Here is a 23,114-nt window from a genome sequence, read left to right on the forward strand (position 1 = left end):
TGAACAATATGGACACAGGCATCCTGAAAGGCCCTGAATGGGGCCCCAGCGGCTGGTCCCCTCCCCACCCTCCCTTCTTCTGGCCCCCCTGACCACTGGCCATCCAAGCCCAGCCTGAGTGCCCCGAGAGGGTCCCTAAAGTTGTCATATGAAATGTGCCCAGAAATGAAATGGGGCAGAAACAAAGGTCAGCAGGGCCAGGAAGTGCTGTGGCGGCCTCAGGGGGAGCTCTCTGAACCCTTGAGGCCCAGGGCCGGCACCAGCCACCCTCTGGGCTCACCTTTCTCATCGGGGACCTGCAAGGCACCAGACAGCTGAAGTGTCTGATCCCACATAAACCTCAGAGTGATCCTGCAGGTCAGGGGTCTTTGACTCTTTACTACAGGTGGGGAAACTGAGGCTCACAGAAGGTCACGGTAGGTCAGGGACTAGAGCTGGGACTGGGACCCGGGTCTTTGAGGATCTGGGATTCAGACTGAGGTCTTGGGAACCCCAAATGCAAAGAACCCCCTACCCCCACCCCATTCTAAGCAGGAAGTAAGTCCACAAGAGGGCTCTCGAAGCGCCCCCCTCCCCCTTCCAGCCACCTGAGCTTTTTCCAATGACTTGAGCAACATCGCTCAGAGAACCTGGGGTCCCGCCCCGGGGACCACAGGAAGCAAGCCCCTCCAGGCACCGTGCACAGGACCCAAGGACTTGAGGAGGTGGTGTTCTTTATCACCTGCCCAATCTCAGAGGGAGGTAGCCTGGTTCAGAGAGGGCGTGTCAGGGTCTGAGGCCACACAGTATGAAGGGACAAAGCCAGATGTCAGCCCCAAGGCTGGCTGAAGGGATCTCCCAGGCAGAAGCCCAGTCCTCCCTTGGCCCTCTTCTCCTTCAGCTTTATGCAGTGTGACTCCTTGGGGGTTATTTCCAGAAAGCCTGCTCTGTGTCCAGCTCAGCTGGGGGCCAGAGCTGCAAAAGGCCCATGGCCACCTTAACTCTCGGCTGGGAGGCAGGACAGGGAAAGGCTGCAGAGGGAGTGTTTGAGGAAGCCCCAGCTCACCTGTGAACCTCACCTTGCTCCTGAAATCAGGAGATGTAAAATGTCCCTAAGAGGAAAAACCAGATAAACTGAATGACAAAGCCCCTACGGACTGAGAAGCCAGGCTTGTAGAAGGAGCCCTCTCCTCCCTGGGGATGGGTACAGCGTCTGCTCTGGGAGGGGCAGGGCCCTGGGGAGCATTCTGGCCAGCTGCCTGGAGGGAGAAGGATCGAGGTGTGAGTCGATGAAGGTTGTTTGATCTTGGAGTGGACAAGTTTTCCTCTTCTCAAGAAGTACAATAAGGGGGGCGCCTGGGTGGCTCAGTGGGTTAAAGCCTCTGCCTTCGGCTCAGGTCATGATCTCAGGGTCCTGGGATTGAGCCCCGCATCGGGCTCTCTGCTCAGTGGGGAGCCTGCTTCCTCCTCTCTCTCTCTGCCTGCCTCTCTGCCTGCTTGTGATCTGTCAAATAAATAAATAAAATCTTTAAAAAAAAAAAAAAAGAAGAAGAAGAAGAAGTGCAAGAAGGCTGTTTGTACAAAAGCTTGGGGAATTGCAGTGTGCCTTGGTGGGAAGATGGCAGCCTGGGCGTGCAGAAGGACCTCAAGTCCTCCCTGCAAAAGCAATGAAGGAGATCAGCCTTCATGGACCCGTCCCTGTGCTGGGCTTCCCAGGATGCACTGGCCAGGGTCTGGCCCTCACGGGGCCCAGAGTTCACAGGAAGGGCAGATACACAGACCTGTGACCACTGTATGGACAATGACTAGGGCTGAACCTGTATCGCCATGTACAGTTGTTCAGGGTGTGCACCATTCACAGAGCCATGAATTGTGGTCCCCCCTTCTCCTCCCCAGAGATATGCAGAAGCTCAGAATGGAGGTGCAAGTATTAGGGAAGATGAAGGCATGCCCACATCTGCCTGGACTCAGGGATAACTTCTGGAAGGTGGGCCACATTTGGACTCGAAGGCTGGTTGGGGTTGGCACGGTTATAAGGAGCTCTGAACAGGAAAGGGCATGCCCGAGGGAGAGAGTCTCACAAGTCCAACCTTTTGGGGACCCCCCCCACCATTTCTGCAGGATCCCTGAAGCACCTGCACTATTATTTACTTAATATTTATTTTCAAAGCACCTTTCCCTTTTTACTTAAATAAATTCAGCTTAAAAGGAGACTTTTATTGCTGCCATAAACGGAAAATCAGCATCACTTGCCATAAATAGAGGGTAACTGCAAAAATAAACACCATGAGAACCATACAGTGTCTGTAAATTCCAGCGAGGGAAGGTGGCTTGCTGAAGGCTATGGGTCTCAGTGTCCATTTTCTTGCAGGAACAGGGGAGGTTGGCGAGAGTTGTGCATTAAATTCAGGGGAGGACCAGGTAGAGATGCTTCTCGGTCAGAAAGACTTGGGATGCAGGGTTGCTGAGGGGCGGGGATGCTTAGAGGTGGCCTGGCTTTGGCTTTTGACTTCCTGGCTATTGACTCTCTGTCACCTTCATCCCCTGTCCCCACCTCCCAGCCCTGGCTTACCGAGAGGCCCAGGAACTGGACCCTCCCTGCCACTCACCTGTCACAACCCTACCGATCCCACCAGTCCTGCCCGACCGGGCAGCTTTCTGTCTGATTCACCGCGTCTTGCACTTGGGGAGGACTGACGCCCTTTCAGGCTCAACGAGGCCCGAAGGAGGCCTGCTTGCAGAAGGAGGGAACAAAGAAAGGAAGGGCGGATGCCCTCATGGTCTCCGCTGCTTAAACCAGGGAAGCGACCTCCTGAGGCATGGATCCCCCCCACGGCCCCAAATGGGGAAAGAACATTATTTTTGTATTAAAACAAACATAAATATATTATGGAATAGAATACGGAATTCATGAATTTTGAATGACACAGGAGAACATCAAAGAAACGTTGCCCCTGGTGGGGCACTGTTCGCTCTGCCTCATGGGCTGACCCCCCCCAGTCCATGGCCCTCTGCCTGGTCCAGTCAGAGGCCTCCTTTGTCTCCACCGCAGGAGTACTGATGTGTCCCTAAGGGGGCAGGTGGGGGAGGGGAACCAGGAGGAGGCAGAGGGATGGGGGGCTGGGCAGTGAAGCCTAGGACTTACGAGTGGGCATGCAAGCTGAGGTTCTGCCCTGACTTGCTGTGTGGCTTCGTGTAAGTTGCCTGCCTTCTCTGAGCGTCCGTTTCCACGTGGCTCATTGTGAGGATGAAATGAATGCAGGATGAAATGAATGCAGGTGAAGAGTGTTTGCATGTGCGGGAACCAGGAGAGCCTCCTTCCCTGCCGTTCTCTGGTGGCGGCTGCTCACTGCTGAGTTACATGCGCGCGCACACACACACGCATGTGTACACACACACATGCAGAAGGACACGTGCCAGGTTGGGGGGGGTCCTTGCCCCGCCCCACTAACTGGGAAGGAGGGCAGCCTCACCCAATAAAAGTCAAAAAGCTGGGCATCTGGGTGGCTCAGTTAGTTGCACGTCGGCCTTCAGCAGGTCAGGATCTTGGAGCCCCAGGATCAAGCCCTGCATGGGGCTCCCTGCTCGGTGGGGAGTCTGCTTCTCCCTCTGACCCTCCTCGCTCTCGTGGTCTCTCAAATAAATAAATAAAATCTTTAAGAAATCCAAAGAGCTAACATTTTGAACACATGCTGTGTGCTAAGTGCCTGGCGGCGCTGTGCCTCGGTTTACTCATCTGTAAAATGGGGATGATGGTAACAGCAACCTCTCGAGGCCGCTGTAAGGATTAGGTACGCTGACAATTATAAAGTGGCCGATCTGGCACAGAGGACTGCTATAGAGATGGGTCCTTTCTACTTAGTTTGTCACTGAGGTAAAATTCACACCACAAAATCAACTGTTCTCACGTGACCGAGCTGGTGGCCCTGAGGGCATTCACAGTGCTGTGTCACCCACCTCCCTCTAGCCCCCCACATTCTCATCCCCCCAAAGGGAAACCCTGTGCCCCTGAAGCAGGTATGCTCCCTTCTGCCATCCCCTGGCAACCACCAATCAATGTCAAGTCTCTGACTGGATCTGCTGTTCTGGAAAGTTCCCACAAACGGAAGAATATAATACGTGGTCTTTGGGGACCGGCTTTTTTCACTTAGCATCATGTTTTCGAGATTCGCCCACACTGTCCCATATATCAGATTGCGTTCCTTTTTATAGAGACGCTCCTTTCTCATCAGATAAAATCTCACACGGGTTCCCCACACAACACGGGAAGTAGCCTCTCTGACTCTCCTGTTCTTGGGGACAAAGAAACTGAGGCACAGAGAGAGTGGGGGGGGACAGGCCCGGTCCCTCGCCCAGCCTTCCTGACACTGCTGGGCGGGCAGTGCCGTTGCCTGCAGCTGGGGGCACGGTGCCTCCCAAGGCCACGGGCACATATTGAGGGAGACAGCAGTGGAATTACAAATCTAGGGAGATTTAAGGAGAGTGAAAATATTCTGGCACTTGCAGGATGTGGGAGCGGAGCAGGTTTCCCCAGTGGAATTCCCGCCTCCTCTTCCCACACATCTGGGCCACAGGGAGGGAAAGGGTTGGGAGGGAGGGAGGCAAGGGTGGGAACGCACAGGAAGGCAGGGACAGGGCCGGGACCAGAATGGGGGAGCTGGGGACGGGAGAAGGCAAACAGGCATCCTCATGGTCGTGCCCACGGCAGGTCTTTTTCTCCTCACCTGTACAGCCTGCGAAGCCGGCGGGGTGAGGCCACTGCACAGACGGCTAGTCAGGCTCGGAGAGCTCGAGGGAACTCAGGATCTGAGCCCTAGAGTCTGACCCCAAAGCCCAGGCACGCACCGTCCTTACTGCCTGCCAGAGGCAGAGAGGGGGTGAGTGCGGGAAGCAGAGGGAGGTTGCAACAGCCACAGCGGAGCAGCTGCCTTGGAGCCCAGAAGGGAGCATCCCCAGGTTCACTGAAAAGCAGAAGGCAGGGGAGAGGGGTGGGGGGCACCAAAGCAGGGGCCAACAAGCTCCAGGGCCATGAAGACCAGAGCAGAAGGGGAGAGGGCACAAGAAAGCCAAGCGCAGAGACCAACAGGAAGGGAGAAACTGAAGCAGACTCTGGCAGCCGTATCATCTCCCCGGGACCTAGTGTGGGGCCAACGCAGCCCCACTTGGGACCCAGGGCCTGCCCTGCCCTAGCCTTCCACACCTGCCTGGCTGTGTGTGGGAAATCCAGCAGCCCAGCCATTAACGTATGAAGTCTGGAGTCAGGCTGACCCCAAAGTGAACCTGAACTGTACCTCCTTGTGGTTGGCAAATCACTAAGCATCAGTGTCCTCACCTGGAAAATGGGTATTGTGGGGACTCAAGAAGATCACCCATGCCTGTAAACATCCAGCACCTAGTGGGCTCCGTGAAGCACTATTAGACTCTCACAGGCTGGACTTTTCCAGCTCCTCTTTCTCCAAGGCTCCCACCTACCCTTTCCTCACCTAGAAGACTAAACTGGCCTGGCCTCTTGAAACACAAGGGCTATTCAGGAACCAGAGAATCTCTAGCTGAAGGGGTTCTGACCCACCCCAGGGCCTTTGTACTTACTGTCCCCTCTGCCCGGGAGGAGATTTAATGGAAAGCAGAAGGGCCAGGATGGGGCTCAGGACTCCCCGTGCCTAACTGGGTTAGGGACCACTGCTGGGGCCTCTGGGGACACAAGGAGACCAGCTGGTGAATCTCAGGGCCCCTGCCCAGAGGTCTTCCATCAGCTGTCAGCCAGCCTGCCTTCCCCCTCCCTCTCCTCTGCCTGCCAGGAGACCATTAGTGTAGGGTTGTTTTGAACGCAATTTCCACTACCATGCACTCTGGCCACCGGGCCTCCATTAGGGACCCTTTCCTGGGGCCAATGACAGGCGGCAAACAGCTCCCCAGTGAGCCAGCCCTAATTGCTGCTGCCTCTGAGGCCGGAAATCATTTTTTTAGAACCTCACAAAGCAAAACAGACACCCTGCAGTCTGTTCCGCACCTTCCCTGCCCTGGGCTAGAAATCAAGCCCAAGGGCTGTGAGAAAGGGGGCCTCGGTCAAGATCCCCAACCCCCAGTTGGCTAGTGAGGCTCAGAGAGTCTGAGTGGGGGCCAGGATCTGAACCCAAGAGTGTTTGACCCTGAAGCCCAGCCAGGCACCATCCCCTACCACCTTAGCACGCCAGGTTAAGGGAAGAGAAGTTTGGGTTCTGCCCCCCTGGCTTTGACCGAGGTGTGGGCCCTCAAACGACCGTACCTCTGAAGCCTGTCTCCTCCTTTGCAAGTTGGGCGTGTTGATGGGGGCCGCAGGGTGCCTGCTGGGGTCACCACAGTCGGGCTCTGACAGGTGGTGGGGCCCCATGAGGAGGTCAGCAGGGCATGGAGAGAGCCAGAGGGTGGAAGAGGTGGGGGAGAGCCTGCCAGTCAGATGAAATTGCTGGGCTAAAGTCCTGAGGAGGGATCCTAGGGGTGGTGAGCATTAGAAAGGAAGCAGGGTAGGTACACACACACACACACACGCATGTGTGCTCAGCTCCTATCTCCTGCCCAACCCACGTTTCCTTCAACCCCTCTGCGGCCAGCCCCAGCATCCTGCGAGCCTGCAAACTCGGACCTAGTCCAGGAAGCAGCCTCTCCCCCTCCTCCTCCAAGAGCACCCCCGCAGCCTCCAAGTCCTGTTTGACCCCCACTTCAGTCCCACCTGCATGCCAGCCACACCCCGCGCCTTCCCCTTCAGAACCCCCTGGGTTGTGGGGGCCGCACCAAGCTTTGACTTTGCTTCGCCCGATACGCATGCACGCTCTCTGGATGAAGCCCCTGCCAGACCCAGGCAGTCGGGGAAGCTCCTGTAGCCTCTGGAGTCCCCGCTCAGCCCCAGCAAGGCCCTAGAGACCAGGAGCCCACTTCCCCCAGGAAGTCCTCCTGACTGCACTGGGACACAGCCACCACTCTGGTGAGAGAGACCCCCGCGGGAGAGTTCACTGCCTGAGCCACTTCCAGGGCTCCCATCTCTGGTTTGCTGTCCTCCCTGACCTCTCCCCCATGCCCACCCGCTAAAGACACTCACCCAGAGCTCGCTGGGGAAGGACAGGAAAGCTTGTTATGTTAGGGCTGCAGTGTGGAGTTGTGGGAGGGGGGGGACTCCACACCCGCTCCTGGCTCTGCTGCGCACTGACCCTACATCCCTGGGCCCCGGCCTGGCTCCTCCCTGGGCCTCAGTTTCCTCGAAGGTGAAATGAAGATCGTTTCCCCTGGAGCCACAGGTGAGCCCTGGGGGCCTCCCCGAACCTGCTGGAACGAACCCGAACCCATGTGGCATTTTTCTGAGGCAATGGTCCAGTTTTCATCAGATGCTCCAGAAGACGGCTACCTCCAAGAAAATTAGGAACCACGAGTCTAGGCAAGCTCCAGGGCCCCCTGGAGCCCCTCCCCCTTGGTCATTCATACCTCCACTTCATTCATTCACCTGGCATCTGTCGAGTGCCTGCTCTGCGTGGGAGTCACGATGACACACAGAACAGACGCATGTGTAATCCCGAGGTGTCACCTGGAGAGAGGAGTGTGTGTGTGCGTGCGTGTGTGCGTGTGAAGACAGAGAGGGGGAGGTGGGGCGACAAGAAGAGGGAGGGAGGTGGATGCAGCAGACACAGGGAGAGGGACAAAGAAAGATGGAGAGTTTGAAAGAGAGAGAGGGAGAGCGAGAGCGCGCGTCCGACCCTGGGAGAGAGCGAGCCGGAGAGAGGGGCAGGCAAAACACTTGCCACAGATGGGCACTGCCAGCCCCCTAATTGATAGCTCTGAGTGAACCCCCCCCTCCAGCTCCAGCTCTAACCTTCCAGATGCTCCCAGAGCCTCCATGCCTCATGTCCCAAGGGCACCCGCTTGCAGGGGCTGGGGAGGCAGGTCCGCATACCGCACAGCGCAGAGGGCCCCGTCTGGCCCCCTCGGCTGGGACGCTACACGGCCACCCAGGTTCCTTCCCGCCCACAGTTCCTCCACCGCACATGACCAAATAGCCGAACACATACACTCCAGACACACGGTCAGGCAAAACCACCAGCCCCTGGCAGAATACCCCAGCAGGAGCGCCCAGGGCCCCACGCGTACTCACAAGGTCCCAGCACCCCCTCCGACACGGCTGGGCTTGGATCCAGGAGCCTAGGCTCTCAGATCACGCTCGTGCAGCCAGACCCAGGCCTTCCCAGCATTTTGGCATCCTGGACCCCGAGAGAATCCAGTAAAGCCAGAGTGCCACTCCAGAACAAAGCAACCGTCCCCACGCCCACCAGGGTCGGTAGCCAGGAGCAGGACAGACGAGCGGGAAAGAACTCCAGCCCTGCAGCCCCACAAGCTGGGCTCGAGCCCGGCTCTGTCATTCAACAGCCGTGTGGCCTCAGGCCGATCCCAGAGCACCCCCCGAGCCTCCATGTCCTGGTCTCTAAAATGGGAACATCCTCCACGTGGACCTGCATGAGGCTGAACGGAGGAGGTGAGGAAGATGCCAGGGAGAGAGAGAAAATGCTCCGGGGATGCTGTCTGGCATCTTGGTTCTCAGACCCCTGAAGCACCACATGCAGGACAGAATCCCTCTCCGCTCCCTCTGCACCTGTCACTAAGAGGACAAAGGAAAGGGTCACAGATGGAAGGATTCTGGAGGCTTAGAGCCTGGGTGAACTCACCATTTTCAGGGGTCACTGAGGCAGGCCCAGAGGAGGGCAGAGACCCGCCAAGCCTACCCAGTAAGGCAGAGGCGGAGGGAGAGAGGATCAAGGCTCAAGGTCTACTTCTCTCACCCAAACTTGGGCACTTTAACCTGGAGCTGAAGTGAGTCACAAAGGAGCCACTGCCCGCACTTCTTCACACAGAAGACAGCAGAGGCCCTCACCCCTGCCATGGCCTCCCTGGTTGGAGGCGGGGTGGCCAGGCATCCTCTGAGTTGGGAGCTCTGCCCCTCAGGGCCCGTCACTAAATTACTATGTGACAGATTGCTGTGAGCACCCACAGTGTTCTGACTTCTCTGCCCACTTCACCAGTCTCTGCTCCTTGGGGACATAAAACAGGGATTCTCCCATAATGCCCCCAGCTAATACATGGTGGGCTCCGGCTTGCACCTCTTGTATGACAGGGAGCTCACTACCAATCACCCTCGCTGCCTTGGGAGTGCCTTTTCCCGGCTGAGCGTCATCTCTGCTTCTTCACTCTTATCACAATTTATACTTATATATTTTTTATAGGTTTAGTTGTCTGAGCAAGAACCTTATCTGTCTTCTTCGCTGATATGTCCCCAGTGGCTAAAAGAGCCTGGTACATGGCAGGTGCTCAAACACTATTTGTTGAATGAATGAAGGAATAAATGAATGCTCACTTCCAATAGCTGACAGCAGCCTCTGTTAGGCCAGCAGCTCGCGACGACAGCACAGAGTACGAGGCAGGAGGGGCAGCCCGTGGGCCAAGAGGCCCCACGTCCAGCCATTCCTGCCCACAGACCTGCCTGTGTACCACCCTCACTGTTCTGTCCTTAATGTTTTCCTATAAACCAACCTTCTATTTTTGAATATCCCTGTTAGTATCCTCCTAAGCAATCATATCTGCGAAACCACAGTTTTGATGTGCTAGGTTTATTTTTCCAATCCACATTAAAATAAATGCATAACTATTAAAATGTAAGAGGTTTTGTCTGGGCTCTGCCTAAAACCATCTCTCAGGTAGGACCAAATCCTGCCGAGGGTCCTGGGGGTTCTTAAAGAGGGGTTTCCACTGGGTGTGATGGGGCAGAGTCTCAGAGACTTCTTGCCTCACCAGGGCTGGGGAGAAGAGGACAGACCCTAGGGCCCCATCCCCTTAGGGTCTTAGCATATCATATGCGCTCCAAGGAGCCGGGTCCAGGTCTGCCCACTGCAAAGTGAAGTCAGCCTTGCCCACCCCAGGGTGTCCTTGTACTGGTCCCTAAGGATGAGGGAGGGGCTGTGATCTTGGGATCATTCCACTAAAAACATGGATTCCTTACAAAATTAAAATCATGGGAATGTTTAAAACTATAATAACTTGGAATACCCAGAAGTTTTAGCATTCGGATCTCAGACTCCACCCCTCCCCTCTCCAGGACTCAGCAGCATTGTGAGCCTGGGCTCTGGGGTCACGTTCCTGGGATCGAATGCAGGCTCCAACCCTTGCTAGGTGAGTGACCTTGGGCAAGCCTTGTAACCTCACAGAGACTCAGTTCCCGCATGAATGCCGCAGGCCAGGGGAAGTCCCCTCCTCTGAGGGTTCTTGTGGGGGTCAAATGCCATTTAAGGCTCCAGCATGACACTCGATCAGCATTTGCTTCCCTAGATCTCTCACCTTATTTGCACAGAGTTGAATAAGGGGACACCACAAGCCAAGCGCTGGCCTCCCCACCAATTTGGGTAAAATGAACCCTTGCCTAGGACCTCCATCTCCCGTCCCGGTGGCTGACCACTCTCCCTCACCCCGACCCTGCCCACTTGTTTGTCACCAGGAGACTTCCCCCCAGCACCCCTGCTGTTACCGTGTCACCGTGTCACCGTGGAGATGAGCTGAATTCCTGTCCCGCTGGCCGCCCACGGCTCCCGTTGCTCCGGGAAAAGGCCGCTGGAGCCGCTGATAGGCAAGGTGTCAAAACCAATTGGTGTGAAGGACTCGGGGAAAACCGCTTGTGAGGGCCAATTCCCCACAGGAGGCCGGGAACCCTCAGCCCAAGGCTGAGTGTTTACGGGCGTAATTGATAGAGTAATCACCAACACCCGAGACAACGCGAACACATTTTTAACATCATAACCTTCGGAAGACAGCACTCAATTTTCTCCATCTTCCAGCCACCAAACTGGCTGGCTTATTGATGGCGAGGTACCCACGGCTGGGTAAAGAATGAGAGAATGCCGGGGTGGGTGTTCAGTGCACGGGCTGTTGGCCAAACGGCCTGTGGCCCCCGCCCCTGCCTCCACACCCCGCCGCTCCCTCCTGGCAACGGAGAGAACCTCAGGACAGCAAATCACTCAATGGACAAAGCGCCGGGCCAAGCCAGGATCTGTGTCTGCACTGGGGTGTATTAATAATTGAAGGTGCTGGCCGAGGGGTGTGTGTGTGTGTGTGTGTGTGTGTGGACGGATGTTTGCTGCAGTGTAAGGCTTTCTGGGGATCCTCTCAGGGTCCACATGCCTGCTCCAGCTTGGCCCTCTCCCTATCTCGCAAACCAAACCAACCCAGCATCCCCTGGCACCAGACGACGTCCCATCCCTACATGTGTCCTCTGGCCTGGCTGAGTGTGTAAGGCCAAGGCTCCCAAACTCCAGGCTGTGTGGGAATCATCTGGGGGAGCTTATAAAATGCAGATTCCAGGGTCTCATAAACAATCATTCTGGCCACTGGGTCTGGGTAGGAGTTTGCTCCCTGGGGTTTGCATTTTAACAAACCCCCTGGTGAGTCCAAGGCAGGAGGTCTGCAAAGATCCTCGCAAAGATCCTGCCTTCCGGTCCCCTGCCCTGGCCAAGATCTGGAAAACGGACCTGAGAAGGAGTCCAGTCCAGCTGTCTTTTTCTAACTTGCATGTGGCCGCAGCAAGATCCCGTCTAGCTGCCGGTTCCTCTTGGGGCCCCCCCCACAGCTTTACCAGTTCTCTGGGGAGCTGGAAGGAAGCGCTGCGATAGAAAGAACAAGTCCTGTAACGTGACCGGCCAAGCTTGCCTCGAGGTCATCCTAGAGGAGGCAGGCACAGCTCTCTGGCTCTCTGTACAGACTCAGTGACCTTGGGCAAGTCACTGGCCCTCTCTGAACCTCAGTATTCTCATATGCCCAACACCAGCCTTGCGTGAATAACATCAGCCTTAGGGAGTTAACACTGGCAAGGGTATTTAGCAGCACAGAGCACACAGTAGGCAGTTCATACATGCTAGCCCTGCTCCCCGCCCCCCCACCACTGCTGGGCTGAAGGCAATGAGCTGACCCTTTCTCCTAAAGAGTAATCAAAACAGCTGCCGTTCATTGAGTACCTAGTAGGTACGAACACGGACCAGTGCAAACCCAGCCTCCAATCCCTTATGCCTCTCCAAGGAGCACGTACCACTCACCCCCCATTCATTCCTCATGCCTTTAAAGGCGCTCTGAGAAGTGGGCTGAGTGGAGATAGCAGGGAGACGGGAGGCGAGCCAGATGTCCTTGCCGACCCATCTGACCACGGGATCTCCCTGTGACAAGTCCCGGGCGGGCACAAGGCATCAGCCTGGCAGCTGGGCTGGGCTCAGATTGAGCTGGAGAGGTGAGGCGCCACCAAGTGGTTGGGGTTCATGGGCTCCTCTGGAGGAGCCCCCACTTCCAGCCTCCCATTCTCACCCCAGACACAGACACCTCCCTAACCCGGCCACATCTCCTGAATCAGCTGAGGACACGCGGAGCCCAGAAATAATGAAACGATCAGGCTCCAATCTGCTAAACAGCAATTTCTGGGCTTTTTCAGCACACACAGCTTTTATCAAATTGGTATTCTCCTCCTGAACACAAATGGCTTATTAGACATGACCCACTTATTCGCCGCGTCTCACTATCATTAATAACAGTTTCTTTTTGTGATTAAGTGAGTGGCTCCAAAACCTTCCTGTGGTCGGGCGCTTGGCCCAGCAGAGGGGCAGCCATGGGGGCTCCTTAGCATCCACTACTTGGTGACTTTGAACCTGGTAATGGTGGGAGAAGGCAGTCTGGCCCCTGCAGAGCAGCCTGGTCTCCTCATTTCAGGAGGGACAGAAGGAGCCCCAGAGGGCTGACCCACTTGCCCAGAACTGCACATGGGGTCAGTGAGAGAAGTCAGGTTCCCCTGCAGTCGGTGCTGCGACTTCTCTGTCCAGCCCGTCTTCGGGGCCTTAGCGGGACCTGGCTAGGGTTTAGAGGCGACATATAGCTGGCAGGGCAGAGCTGTGCCCCTACTAAGCACACCTGGCACCAGAGGGCAGACAGAAACTACCACACAAAGGGCAAAACCTGATTTCCTATGAGGGGGCCCCTCGGGGCCTCAGGAATGATAGAATAGCACCCAAATCCTTGGGGCCTGCTGCTCCAGGGACAGGATGACCATAAAACTCAGAGCCCCAGTCCTCGTATCTCTTGGGACTGCAAACTCAGGAAAACCCTTCCTTGGAAAACCCTTCTAGTCTAAGTTTTAACCGTGCCAAGGAACTGAGCAGAGCGAGGAGGGGAGGGAAGGAGGAATTCCCAGTTTCCTTTAAATGGGAGGGAATCTGACAGGGAGATGAATATCCTGGAAAATGATCTGCCTTTACCCAACAGACCCTGTGGCCAGTCCCAGCTCAACCACTCACTCACTGTGTGACCTTGGACAAGTCCCTTCACCTCTCAGAGCCTTGGTTTCTCCATCCGTGAGTTGAGGGTCAAAATAACCCTTCCCCTGTTCACCAGTGCTCCAGCCACGTCAGTAGAAATTCGATGAGGGATATGAAGGATTCAGAGATGAAACACAGAGCACTTACACCAAACGTGGTGAGGCAGAAGGGTGCAGGGAGTTAGGCTTCCCAAAAAGTAGAGACCCTGAGAAGGGATTTGGAAGCACCCACACCCCCTGCAACAATCCTACTCGTGCGTCAGGCCCCATCAAAGCCTCCTCTAATTACCTACATCCCCCCACTTTCCCATCAAAATAAATCACACAGTTCTCTGCTCTTTGTGCAAACCTCCCCTTGCACCCAGCTCTGGGCTTACAGTGCCCAACCTTGGTCCTGCAGCCTCTCCCACCAGACTGGAAAGGGACTGATAGAAGAAAGGTCTCCATTTTCATTTATGCTCTGGTCCCCATTCTGGAGCCTGGCTCATAGGGGTAGGGGAAGCCCCCACAGCTACCACCTCAGAAGCTACAACTCTGCTGCCAACTTGGGCTCCTTTGGGGCTGAACGCAGCCTCTGACACTCAGGCTACCAATGTGGGATTGCTTGCTTGCTCCCTGGCTCCCATGGTGGCTGAGTTGATTTTCCCACCTTTCCAGTCCTCGGGGCCAAGGATGAGGATGGGTGGGTTCCCGGTAGAAGGATGGCAGGGTCTTTCTGTTCACCCCCAGAGAGACAAAAGCCCCTGGTATCCTTTTCCCCCTTTCACGTCCGTGGCTGGAAGCAGCAATCCCAACTATTCCAATGTCTTTGAGGGGCTCCCACCAAGCTTTCGTCACCCACCCTGCAGGGACACTTGAAGCCCTAGACTGCTGGTTCTCAATAGGCAGGGTTTGCTGTCCCCTAGGACCTTTCCCAGTGGTTCCCAGTGGCATAAGGGGCAGGGGAGGCGTGGGAGGGGATAAGGGCAGCTACAGGGTTAAGCCCACAAAAGGGAAAGGCAGATGGGGAAAGAGGAGTGGGCGAGCAAAGTGTGTTCACAAGTGTGTGTGTGTGTGTGAGTGTGTCTGCAGGCAGAAGGGCAGGCAAGAGTTGTGCAGAGTGTGTGCGCCTGGGCACCAGCTGGTAGGGGGTGAGCCCCCAACCGTAGTGCCTGTGTGTGTGTGTGCAGCGGGCATAAGTGTGAGTGTTTATGAGTGAGGAAGGGGATCTGGAAGGTGTCTGGAGATGTGTGAGGGCAGGAGTTGTGAGTGTGAGAACAGTGAGTGTGCCCCTGGCTGCAAATATCTGTGTAGTCCTGGAGGTGGGTGCATCGGCGCGAGTGTGTTGGGGAGTAGGAGGCTCTCCGCGAGGGCGGGATCGGGTTGCACACGGGGAGCCCCGTCCTCTGCAGGGGTGGTCGGGGCGCCAGGGCGGGTCTATGGACCCGGCAGGGGGCGCCACTGGACTCCCGCCAGGGCCGGCGCGGGCTCCAGCCCCGGGGACGGTCAAGTTGGAGCGGCGCAGTCCGGGGTGGGGTTGGGTGGGGAAGTCCGCGGAGGCGGCGACCGAACTCACCATGGCCGGAGACGTGGTTGTCCCAGGGCGCGTGGCCCGCGGGCCGCGTGGCGCCTCCGAGTTGCAGGAAAAGTGCCAGGTAGTGGAGGGCGCCCAGCGCCACGGCGAGCGGGGCCCCCATGGTGCGCGCTCGGGCCGGGGCGCCGCCGCCTCACATCGGGGCTCAGGAGACCGCAGACCCCGCGCCCGTCGCTCCCTGCCCGATGCGGCCTGGCTGCCCAGCTCCGGCCGCTGCCCCTCGCCCGCCGAACCCGGCCCGGCCCCGGCCCCAGCCCTCGCCCGGCTCCGGCCCAGCCCCGGCTGCGGGTAGCGAGCGCACGCCCAGCCGGCCGCCTCCGACTGCGGGACTCTTCCCTTCCGCGGAAGGCCACTCCGCTCGGCGCCGCTGCCGCCGCACCCCCTCCCTCCCACTCCCTCCCGCCCGCCCAGAGGAGGCGGCGGCGGAGGGATCTGCCGCTTGATTTATCATCAAAGTTTTGCCCAGGCTGGGATTTTTAAAGCGGTACCCGCAACTTCCCCTGCCCGAGAGTGCAAATGGGAGAGCGAGACGAGGTGGAGGAAGCCACCCTAGGGACCTAGTTCCCGCAAAGCACAAGACAACTGGCTTCAGAAACAGATAAACTATCCAGCGGGATAAGGAGAAAAAAACCACTCCACCTGCCGCCAGACACAGCGCTCTCAGAGGGACTCCCAACTTTGCTAGCAGCGCGGTGTTGGGGTCAGGGGGTCGGAGGAGGTGGGGGTGAGGTCGGGCAGGAACCTGGGCTGAGGCACAGGGGACCTGGTGATAGTCTTTAGTTCCCTGTGCGGACGTGTCCTTATGTCTATCCCCATCTGAGCCTCAAAGTTTTCATCTGAGAAATGGGAAAAGCAGCTACCGGCAGGGGTCCTGGTGAGGATTTATGAAATTGTGTATGTTAAAGCGCTTAGCATAATGCCGTCTTCATGGTAGGAGCTGGATAGATTTTACTGTTGTTATCCTCTCTGTGTCTCAGTTTTCCTGTCTGCATAATGGGAGTGAGGCTGGCCAGTTGCTCGGGCTCCTTCTAGCTTAGAGATGCTGGGCCTTACGCGGTGGATTGGATCGCCCCCTTCTGGACTGTAAATCTCCGTTCCTCGGACCGATGGGCCTAGATGAAATGTTGGAGAGGCGGGCAGGTAACAAAGACACTCCCATTCCCAAGACCAGGAATCCAACGAAAGCCTCCGATTCCGATTCCTTCCCTGACGGTTTTCCTGGAGCTGTTGGGACAGACCTTCAGTAGAGACAAGAGGGCCGACCGGTGGCCTCCTTTAAATTTAATTTAAATTTAAATTTCATTTAAATCGGAGAGGTAGCTTCTCCGAGGTCCCACAGAGAGGTCCTTTCCTGCCCTCATCCCTTATCCTTCCTCAGGCCTCTTTCCCTACACGGCCATGTCCGCCGCGGTTTCAGCACTACGGAGGACGACAGCGTCAACTCCGACCCCCAACTTTTTGGCCTCAAGTACCTCGCCTAGGCGGGCGCTTAGATTCGAGGATTCAGCACCATGGACAGACCTTCCAGTTTCCTCTCCTGCCCCGCGGAATGGGAGTGAACGCTGCAAACAGACCACTCCCTCTCCACAGACTACAGGTGGATCCAGCATTGTGGACAGAGCCCCAAGTTTGAGAATGAAGTTAGAACCCGAGGGACAGCTCCCCACCCCATCTTTACTCTGTCCTTGCATCCCCCCCACCTTCCCAGTATTATGGCGGGCAACACACTGTTTGGGGCCTGTGGTCGCCAGTAGCAATCCGGTTCGTTCACATCTATGGACAGCCCCTTGAAGTCCCCAATTACAAATGCTATGTTTCAGCACAACTGAGCCCCAATAGGAAGTTACTTTCAGCACTGCGGACAGATCCCCGCCGTTGACCCATCTTCCCGCCCGCATTCACTAGAGGAAGGGTTTGGTTTTGCCAGATTGGTCCCCTTCTTTTCACTTCCTTCCTACACAGAGATAGCACCTAGGTTATCCTGGGACGGCCAGGTGTCTTGGACTCTACCAAAGTGTTTTCTCATTCATTAACTTGAACCTCACTCCCAATAGAAATGGGCTCCAATGCCCCCATTATAAAGATGAAGGAACAGAATCTTTGAAATCACATAGCAGCACGGAGACTGAAACCCAGACTCTATGTTGCAGCCTGAGACCTCTCCAGGACAATGTGGTGGTAGAAGTCAGGCTCAAACTTAGGGCTTTCTCCTCTTAACCTACAGATTGTAGGCGGGGGGTGGGGGGGGCGGCACAGACAAGGGGACAGGGAGGGAGGGGATTAGAAGAGTGAAAACAAGAGACTCAACTTGGGGGCTGCCAAGGAAGAAGGTCAGAGTGGGACCACAGCCCACTGCTGCTCTGACAATAACCCATTGTTTGACCTTCAAGAATCTTTTCTCCTCATAGTCTAGAACAGGGTTAAACACAGTGACCTCTAAATCTCCTTCAAGGACAGATATCCAGGGATTGTCTGACTTTGAAAAGGCTTACACTGTGAAGACTCTGCCCCAAACCTTCCAATGGCCTTGTTTATTACAGAAATCCCAGCTTCTCTAGCTTGTATTCCAGGTCCCAGCCTCACCTCCTGCACATGCCCTTGGTCCAAATACCATTTCTGCCACATTTCCTCCCTCAACAAGCCTGATCTTCATTATGTCCTTACCCTTCTCAGTGCTTCCCCCTCCTCTTGCATGCCTTCCCCTCTGTCTAGCTAAGTGTCCTATTGACCAAGGCCCAGTCTAAGTCCCCCACAGGGAGAAATGAATTTTCCCAGCCCCCAAGCCTCTGTTGGCTCATCACTTGTACACAACACTGTGCTAAGAACTTGACTTGTCCCACTTAATCTTCAGAACAACCAGGCCAAATAGAGTAGAATAGTGTGGTTCTAAGTGTGGATACTAGTTTTGAATCATGCTACTTCCTAGTTGTGTGACCTTAGACAAGTTTCTTAGCCTTTCTGTGCCTGAACTTCCTCATCTGTAAAATAGAGACTGTAATAGTTCCATCACAAGATTATTGCGAGGGCTAAATGAAAAGCACTACATAGAAAGCCCTTAGTGGTACAGAGTAAATACATGATACATGTTGGCTATTATTATTATCACTACTACTACTCTTATTTGCAGATAAAAGCAGATGCTCAGAGAGGTTAGGAATCTTATCCAATGTCACACAGAAGGCAGTTGTACAGCCAAAACATGTTTGATTCTAGAGCCCATGCTCTTAGGCATAATACTGAAGCACATCTAATGCAATCATCCTCTTTGAGGAAACTTAGGAAACTAAGACCCAGAGAGAGTAAGTGACTCCCTCAGAGTCACACAGCCAGCCATGACAGAACTAGATCCAGGTTCCCTGTCTCCCAGCTCAGGACTTTCCCACTATACCAGACTGTCCCATCTGTATTTCCTACAGCACCTGAATTGTAGTTTATAAATCACATTTACATCCATGATCTCATATAATTCATGCGACAAAGCCTGAGGCCAAAATTATTACCTTCCTTCTTTTACAGATAAGGACACTGACGCTCAGAGAGAGGTGGTAACACGCACAAGCTGGCACAGTGAGGCAGGGCAGAAGCTGGAGGTGAAAGAAGACCCCCAGCCCCTACTCCACCCCTGTGTAATTCTGTCTCTTCTGCTCATGGATTCAAGTGCAGGCACTGCGGAAGCTAGATGCTTGGTAGAGGAAGGAGGGAACCGAAGACTATCCCAGAAAATAGTGTCCAGGAATTCACTAGGGTGGGTGATTCTCGTCATTCTGGGAATGCTCCAGGAGAGAGTAAACGTCCCGTCCCTGGAGGCAAGCATCCCATGGTCACGTGGATGCCATGAGACAAATATCCCGTTTCCCAGATGAGACTCCGAAGGCAAACATCATGTCGGGTATTGCAGGTGGGAAGGACAATCCTTTGATTTTAGTACATATATTAAATAGTTATTACATATAATACAAATACATGTATTTTATAAATATGTGTGTGTGTGTTTAGATCTTATTTATTTGCAAGAGAGAGAGCATGAGTGGGAGGGAGGAGGAGAGGGAGAAGCAGACTCCCCTGCTGAACTGGGAGCCCGACATGGGGCTCAATCCCAGGACCCTGAGATCATCACCTGAGACTAAGGCAGACGCTTAACCGACTGAGTCACCCGGATGCCCCAAGACAATCTATTTTAAGTTCACCCTAGGCAAGGCATCTTGCACTGTCCCCTGCCTCTGACCCAAGCTCCCTGGAGAGCCTCCACCCTCCCCTTGACTCTGGGAGGCCACCCTCTCCCGCCCCTCCTTGAGAGGTGTCACTTGAGCACCATAGCTCTGTCAGTGGTAACAGCGGTAAGATTTGTCCTTTTAATCCAGAATCAATAACAAATTTCATTTAAAAATAAATTAAACCAGGCATTGGAAATCATTCACCGTGTGGGCCAGGGCCCTATATAGCGCCGTCTAAATGGCTTCCTTTCGCTCATCTATCAATGCCAAGAGGGGGGAAATACCTAAGCTGCCTGATTCATGGAGAAACTACTTAAATGTATCAGCCCCTAACAATGAGCAATGTGAGCCCGGAGTTGCGCCTTTTAACACACCAATAACATGTGCAGCGCGGCTTCATGAGAGCTTATCAGAGACCCCACGGTCACTGGCTTCGAGGGAGCCCATTTATAAGGGGGAACAATGGCTTCAGTATGTAGCCGCCTAATTTCCAGAATGCATTACTGAGCTCTGAGGAGCACTGGAATTCTATTAGACTCTTATCTGCCATGGGAGGGTGTGAAACCGGCAGGGAAATCCAGACTTGGTATGGACATGCCCAGAAAGTGCGGGGCCTGACCCGTGGAGGTGGGTGAACAAACCTGGAGGAAGGGGGGGGCAGGCGAGGTCCCGGATGTGTGAAAATATGTGCGTTAATAGAGCTCAGGTTTCCAGCGATTACGTTTACATCAGCGAATAAAACTTGGCAATAAAACATCGGAGCTGCGTCTCAGACAGCATTTCCTTTTACAGCCCGGTGTATTTCACTCATTATAACAGGAGGCAAGGAGCTTCAGGTGTCCCCGTTTCTCCCCCTTTAATTAAATTTCCTAAATTACTGCCCAAGATTTGGATAAAGCGAAAGACTTACGGCTCCACTAATCGCCAATGCAAGCTCCCGCCCCTCACCGTGGTGGCCCTGACTGTACCAGGTTCCAATATTATTAAAGTGAAATACTGTGAGCACTGCCTGCCTGGGCTCTGGTTTGTAAAAGGAGAGGGAGCCTCGGGAGAGAAATTGGCCCAAGCTCAGGAAAGAGGCCTGGGTTCCAGGATGGGCTTTTCTATCACCTCACTGTGTGACTTTGGGCAAGTTACTTCCCTTCTCTGGGCCTCACAAGTCCTACCCCCCTCCCCCGCCTTTCCCTAAACATCCATCCTGAGGCACTTAGAACTGACCTGGGGCTGGGGCAGCCCTTGAAGGCACACTGGGATGACTTGGGGGAGCTTTAACAATATGAATTCTAAGGCCACACCCCAGAGATACTGACACAATTGGTCTGGGTTGAGGTCTGGGTATCAGGCTCCTAAAACATCCCCCAGGTGACTGATGCCAGTGGCCAGCTGGGGTTGAGCACCACTGGCCTCGACACCGTTATGAGATGTTAGTGGATGAACGACTCTGAGGAGTCTAGCTGTGCCTGTGGAGACCCAAGCCCCGCCCGGGGGCTTCTCTCTCAGTCTGGCTGGAACAGGTATCTGGGCCCCCGGGTGTATCTCCTGCAGGGATCCAGGATAGGGTAAAAGAATAGGGCCTCTTCCTCTCCTGTTCCTAGAATTGGGTCCAGCCAGCCTCTGGGGCCAGGAAGCCACCACTCATCTGGAGGGTGGCACGGGGTGTGCCGAACAATGACCCCCACCCAGGTCTAGGGGGCTCTTCTCTTCTGCTGATGGATTTATCCATTCCCCACAAGGGTGGCAGGATCCAGGAGTGGCCTCCGCAGCTGGGCCATGCGCCTGTCGTAGGAGCCAGCCTCCAGGTTCTGATGCCTCTGTGCACGTGCCCCACCCTTGGTGCCGACCCAGGTTGCCGCCTGTGCAGGTTCAGAGCCTCCCTCTGCGCTCTGCCTCTCTCGGAACCCATGTTCCAACTAGGTCAGGCTGAGTGAGGGTCAGGCCTGGGCCAGAGGCCTGGGGCAGGAGGACGTCCTCCCGCCCGTCCCTGCCCCCGACAGACTGCGTAACCTCATGAAGACCTGTGGGGCCCCTTGGAGGTACCCGAGTGCACCACACAGAGTGAAAGCATCATCTAGAACCTAGAATTTAAAATGTCACCATTTTTTTTTTTTAACAGAGAAAGGTCATCAAGGATCAGCCCCCATTTCTCCCATTGTAGAGACCGGGGAACTGAGGCCCAGAGAGGGATGATGACAAGCCTGTGATCTCACAGGGAAGAAACGGCAGAGCCAGGCCAAGGACCGAAACCCCCTGTCTCCAGAGGGGTCTTTCCACCGCATGTCATTGCCTGAGGAGGGCAGAGAGGGTCCAAAGACCTTCCACCCTTCGGCTTCCCAAAAGGGGCACCTCTCTGAGGTCCAGAGAGCACTTGTAAGCTCTGACCCTCACATTGTAACCCAAGCCCAGAAGTTGGGCTCTACCAAGGCCAGTAAGGTGTGCACGTGGTGTGCGTCTGTGTTCTCCCAGCGGGAGGCCTAGGGATAATCTCCATCAAAGGCAATTAAATGCATCAGAGAGACGGGGTTCCTGGGCCCTTCGCCCCGCAAGCTGGGTGCTTATTAAACACGACGGGACAGCAGAGGCTCTGCCAATTCGAGGCTCTGCTTTGTAGGAGTGTTTTTTTTAAATGCTGAAATGACTTTGATGGCACGCTTCACGCCCGTCTAAATATTCCACGGCGGTGACTAATTAGCTAGACCGACACCGCCCAATGGAAAGCAAACGCAGCCTGCTGGTGTAATTTTAAATTTTCTAGTAGCCACAATAAAAAAACAAAGTAAACAGGAACAGGTGAAATGAGTTTAATAATACATACATACATACCCCAAATATCGTCATTTCAACACGTGACCAATATAAAACGTTAGTGAGATATTTTACATTTCTTGTATGTACCTCGTCACCAGAATCTGCGGTGTATTTTATACACGGTGCCTCTCAGTTTGGGGGGCCCCACTTTCAGGGCTCAACAGCCCCATGGGGGGCAGGGCCTCCCCAGCAGACCGCACCGAGCTGGACCACTCCAAGGGGAGGCCTGGGACGAGTATGTCCACGGATCCCGTGCAGGGTGTGCTCGGCGCTGGAATGAGACCCTGGGGACCTGGGACTGGCGCCATCCAGGTGACTCGTCACAGCACCGTGACCAGGGCACTCGCCACACCTCATAAGAGCCATCGTGACCTGGGCTGGACACCTCACATTAGTCTGCCCTTGGCTCCCCTGCTGTCCCCCTGGCCCCCTGCTCTGGTTACCCTGGCCTTCTGGTGGCTCTCCAAATGTCCCAGGGACGCTCCTGCCTCAGGGCCTTTGCATTTGCTCCTCATGTTCCCTGAAACATGCTTCTTTCAGATCTGGTCTCTGATCAAATGTTGCCCCGACCATCTTGCCCAAAATGCCCCTCACCTTTCTCTGTCTCAGCGCTTATCATTATCTGCCACTGTCCCTGTTGATATCTTGACTTTCTGTCTCCCTCCCTGCAGTGTGAACCCCATGGGAACAAGGGCTGTATCTGTCCTGTGCTCCAGCCAGTCCCCAGGGAACAGTGCAGGCTCAACAAGTGATTACTGAAGAAAAAGTGATTACTGAAAAATCACAAGTGTGATTTTTGAAACTTGTCTGTGCCTGTCTCCCCTGCAGCTTGGGAGACCCTCGAGGGAGGGACCAGGCTGCTTCTGCTCATCCCCTTGTACTGTAGGCCCCGTCACATCCCAAAGTGGCCATCCGACCAGTATCTGATCTTCGCTGGTGATGTGATGAGAGCTTGCCCATAGGGTCCAAATCTGAACCCACTGGAACCCCGGGCAAGTGTCCTCACCTCTCTGAGCCTCCGTTTCCCTGTCTGAGACATGTGCTTGCCCTTCCCTCACCCTAGAGCTGTTGCAAGAGCAGAGGACATAGAATCTGGGCACCCAATTTAGCAGTAGGCACCAGGCCAGCTCTCGGCATACCAGCTAATTGAAACAGCCGTGGGTTGGGGGCCCCTGATTCTCCCTAG

The 23,114-nt window shown here is 55.1% G+C and overlaps 1 protein-coding gene across 1 annotated transcript in view; it reads right to left on the reverse strand.

Annotated features, from left to right (window-relative positions):
- Nucleotides 1-15,012, reverse strand: part of VSTM2L (V-set and transmembrane domain containing 2 like) — a 32,687-nt gene extending 17,675 nt beyond the window's left edge. Inside the window, exon 1 of the mRNA XM_044262320.1 lies at nt 14,892-15,012. Within this exon, the coding sequence (XP_044118255.1) occupies nt 14,892-15,012 (121 nt within the window). The remainder of the gene's footprint in view (nt 1-14,891) is intronic.
- Nucleotides 15,013-23,114: the final 8,102 nt, after the last annotated feature.

Source organism: Neovison vison, chromosome 8, assembly GCF_020171115.1.
Source record: "Neovison vison isolate M4711 chromosome 8, ASM_NN_V1, whole genome shotgun sequence".
In the NCBI taxonomy this organism is placed as follows: Eukaryota; Metazoa; Chordata; class Mammalia; order Carnivora; family Mustelidae; genus Neogale; species Neogale vison.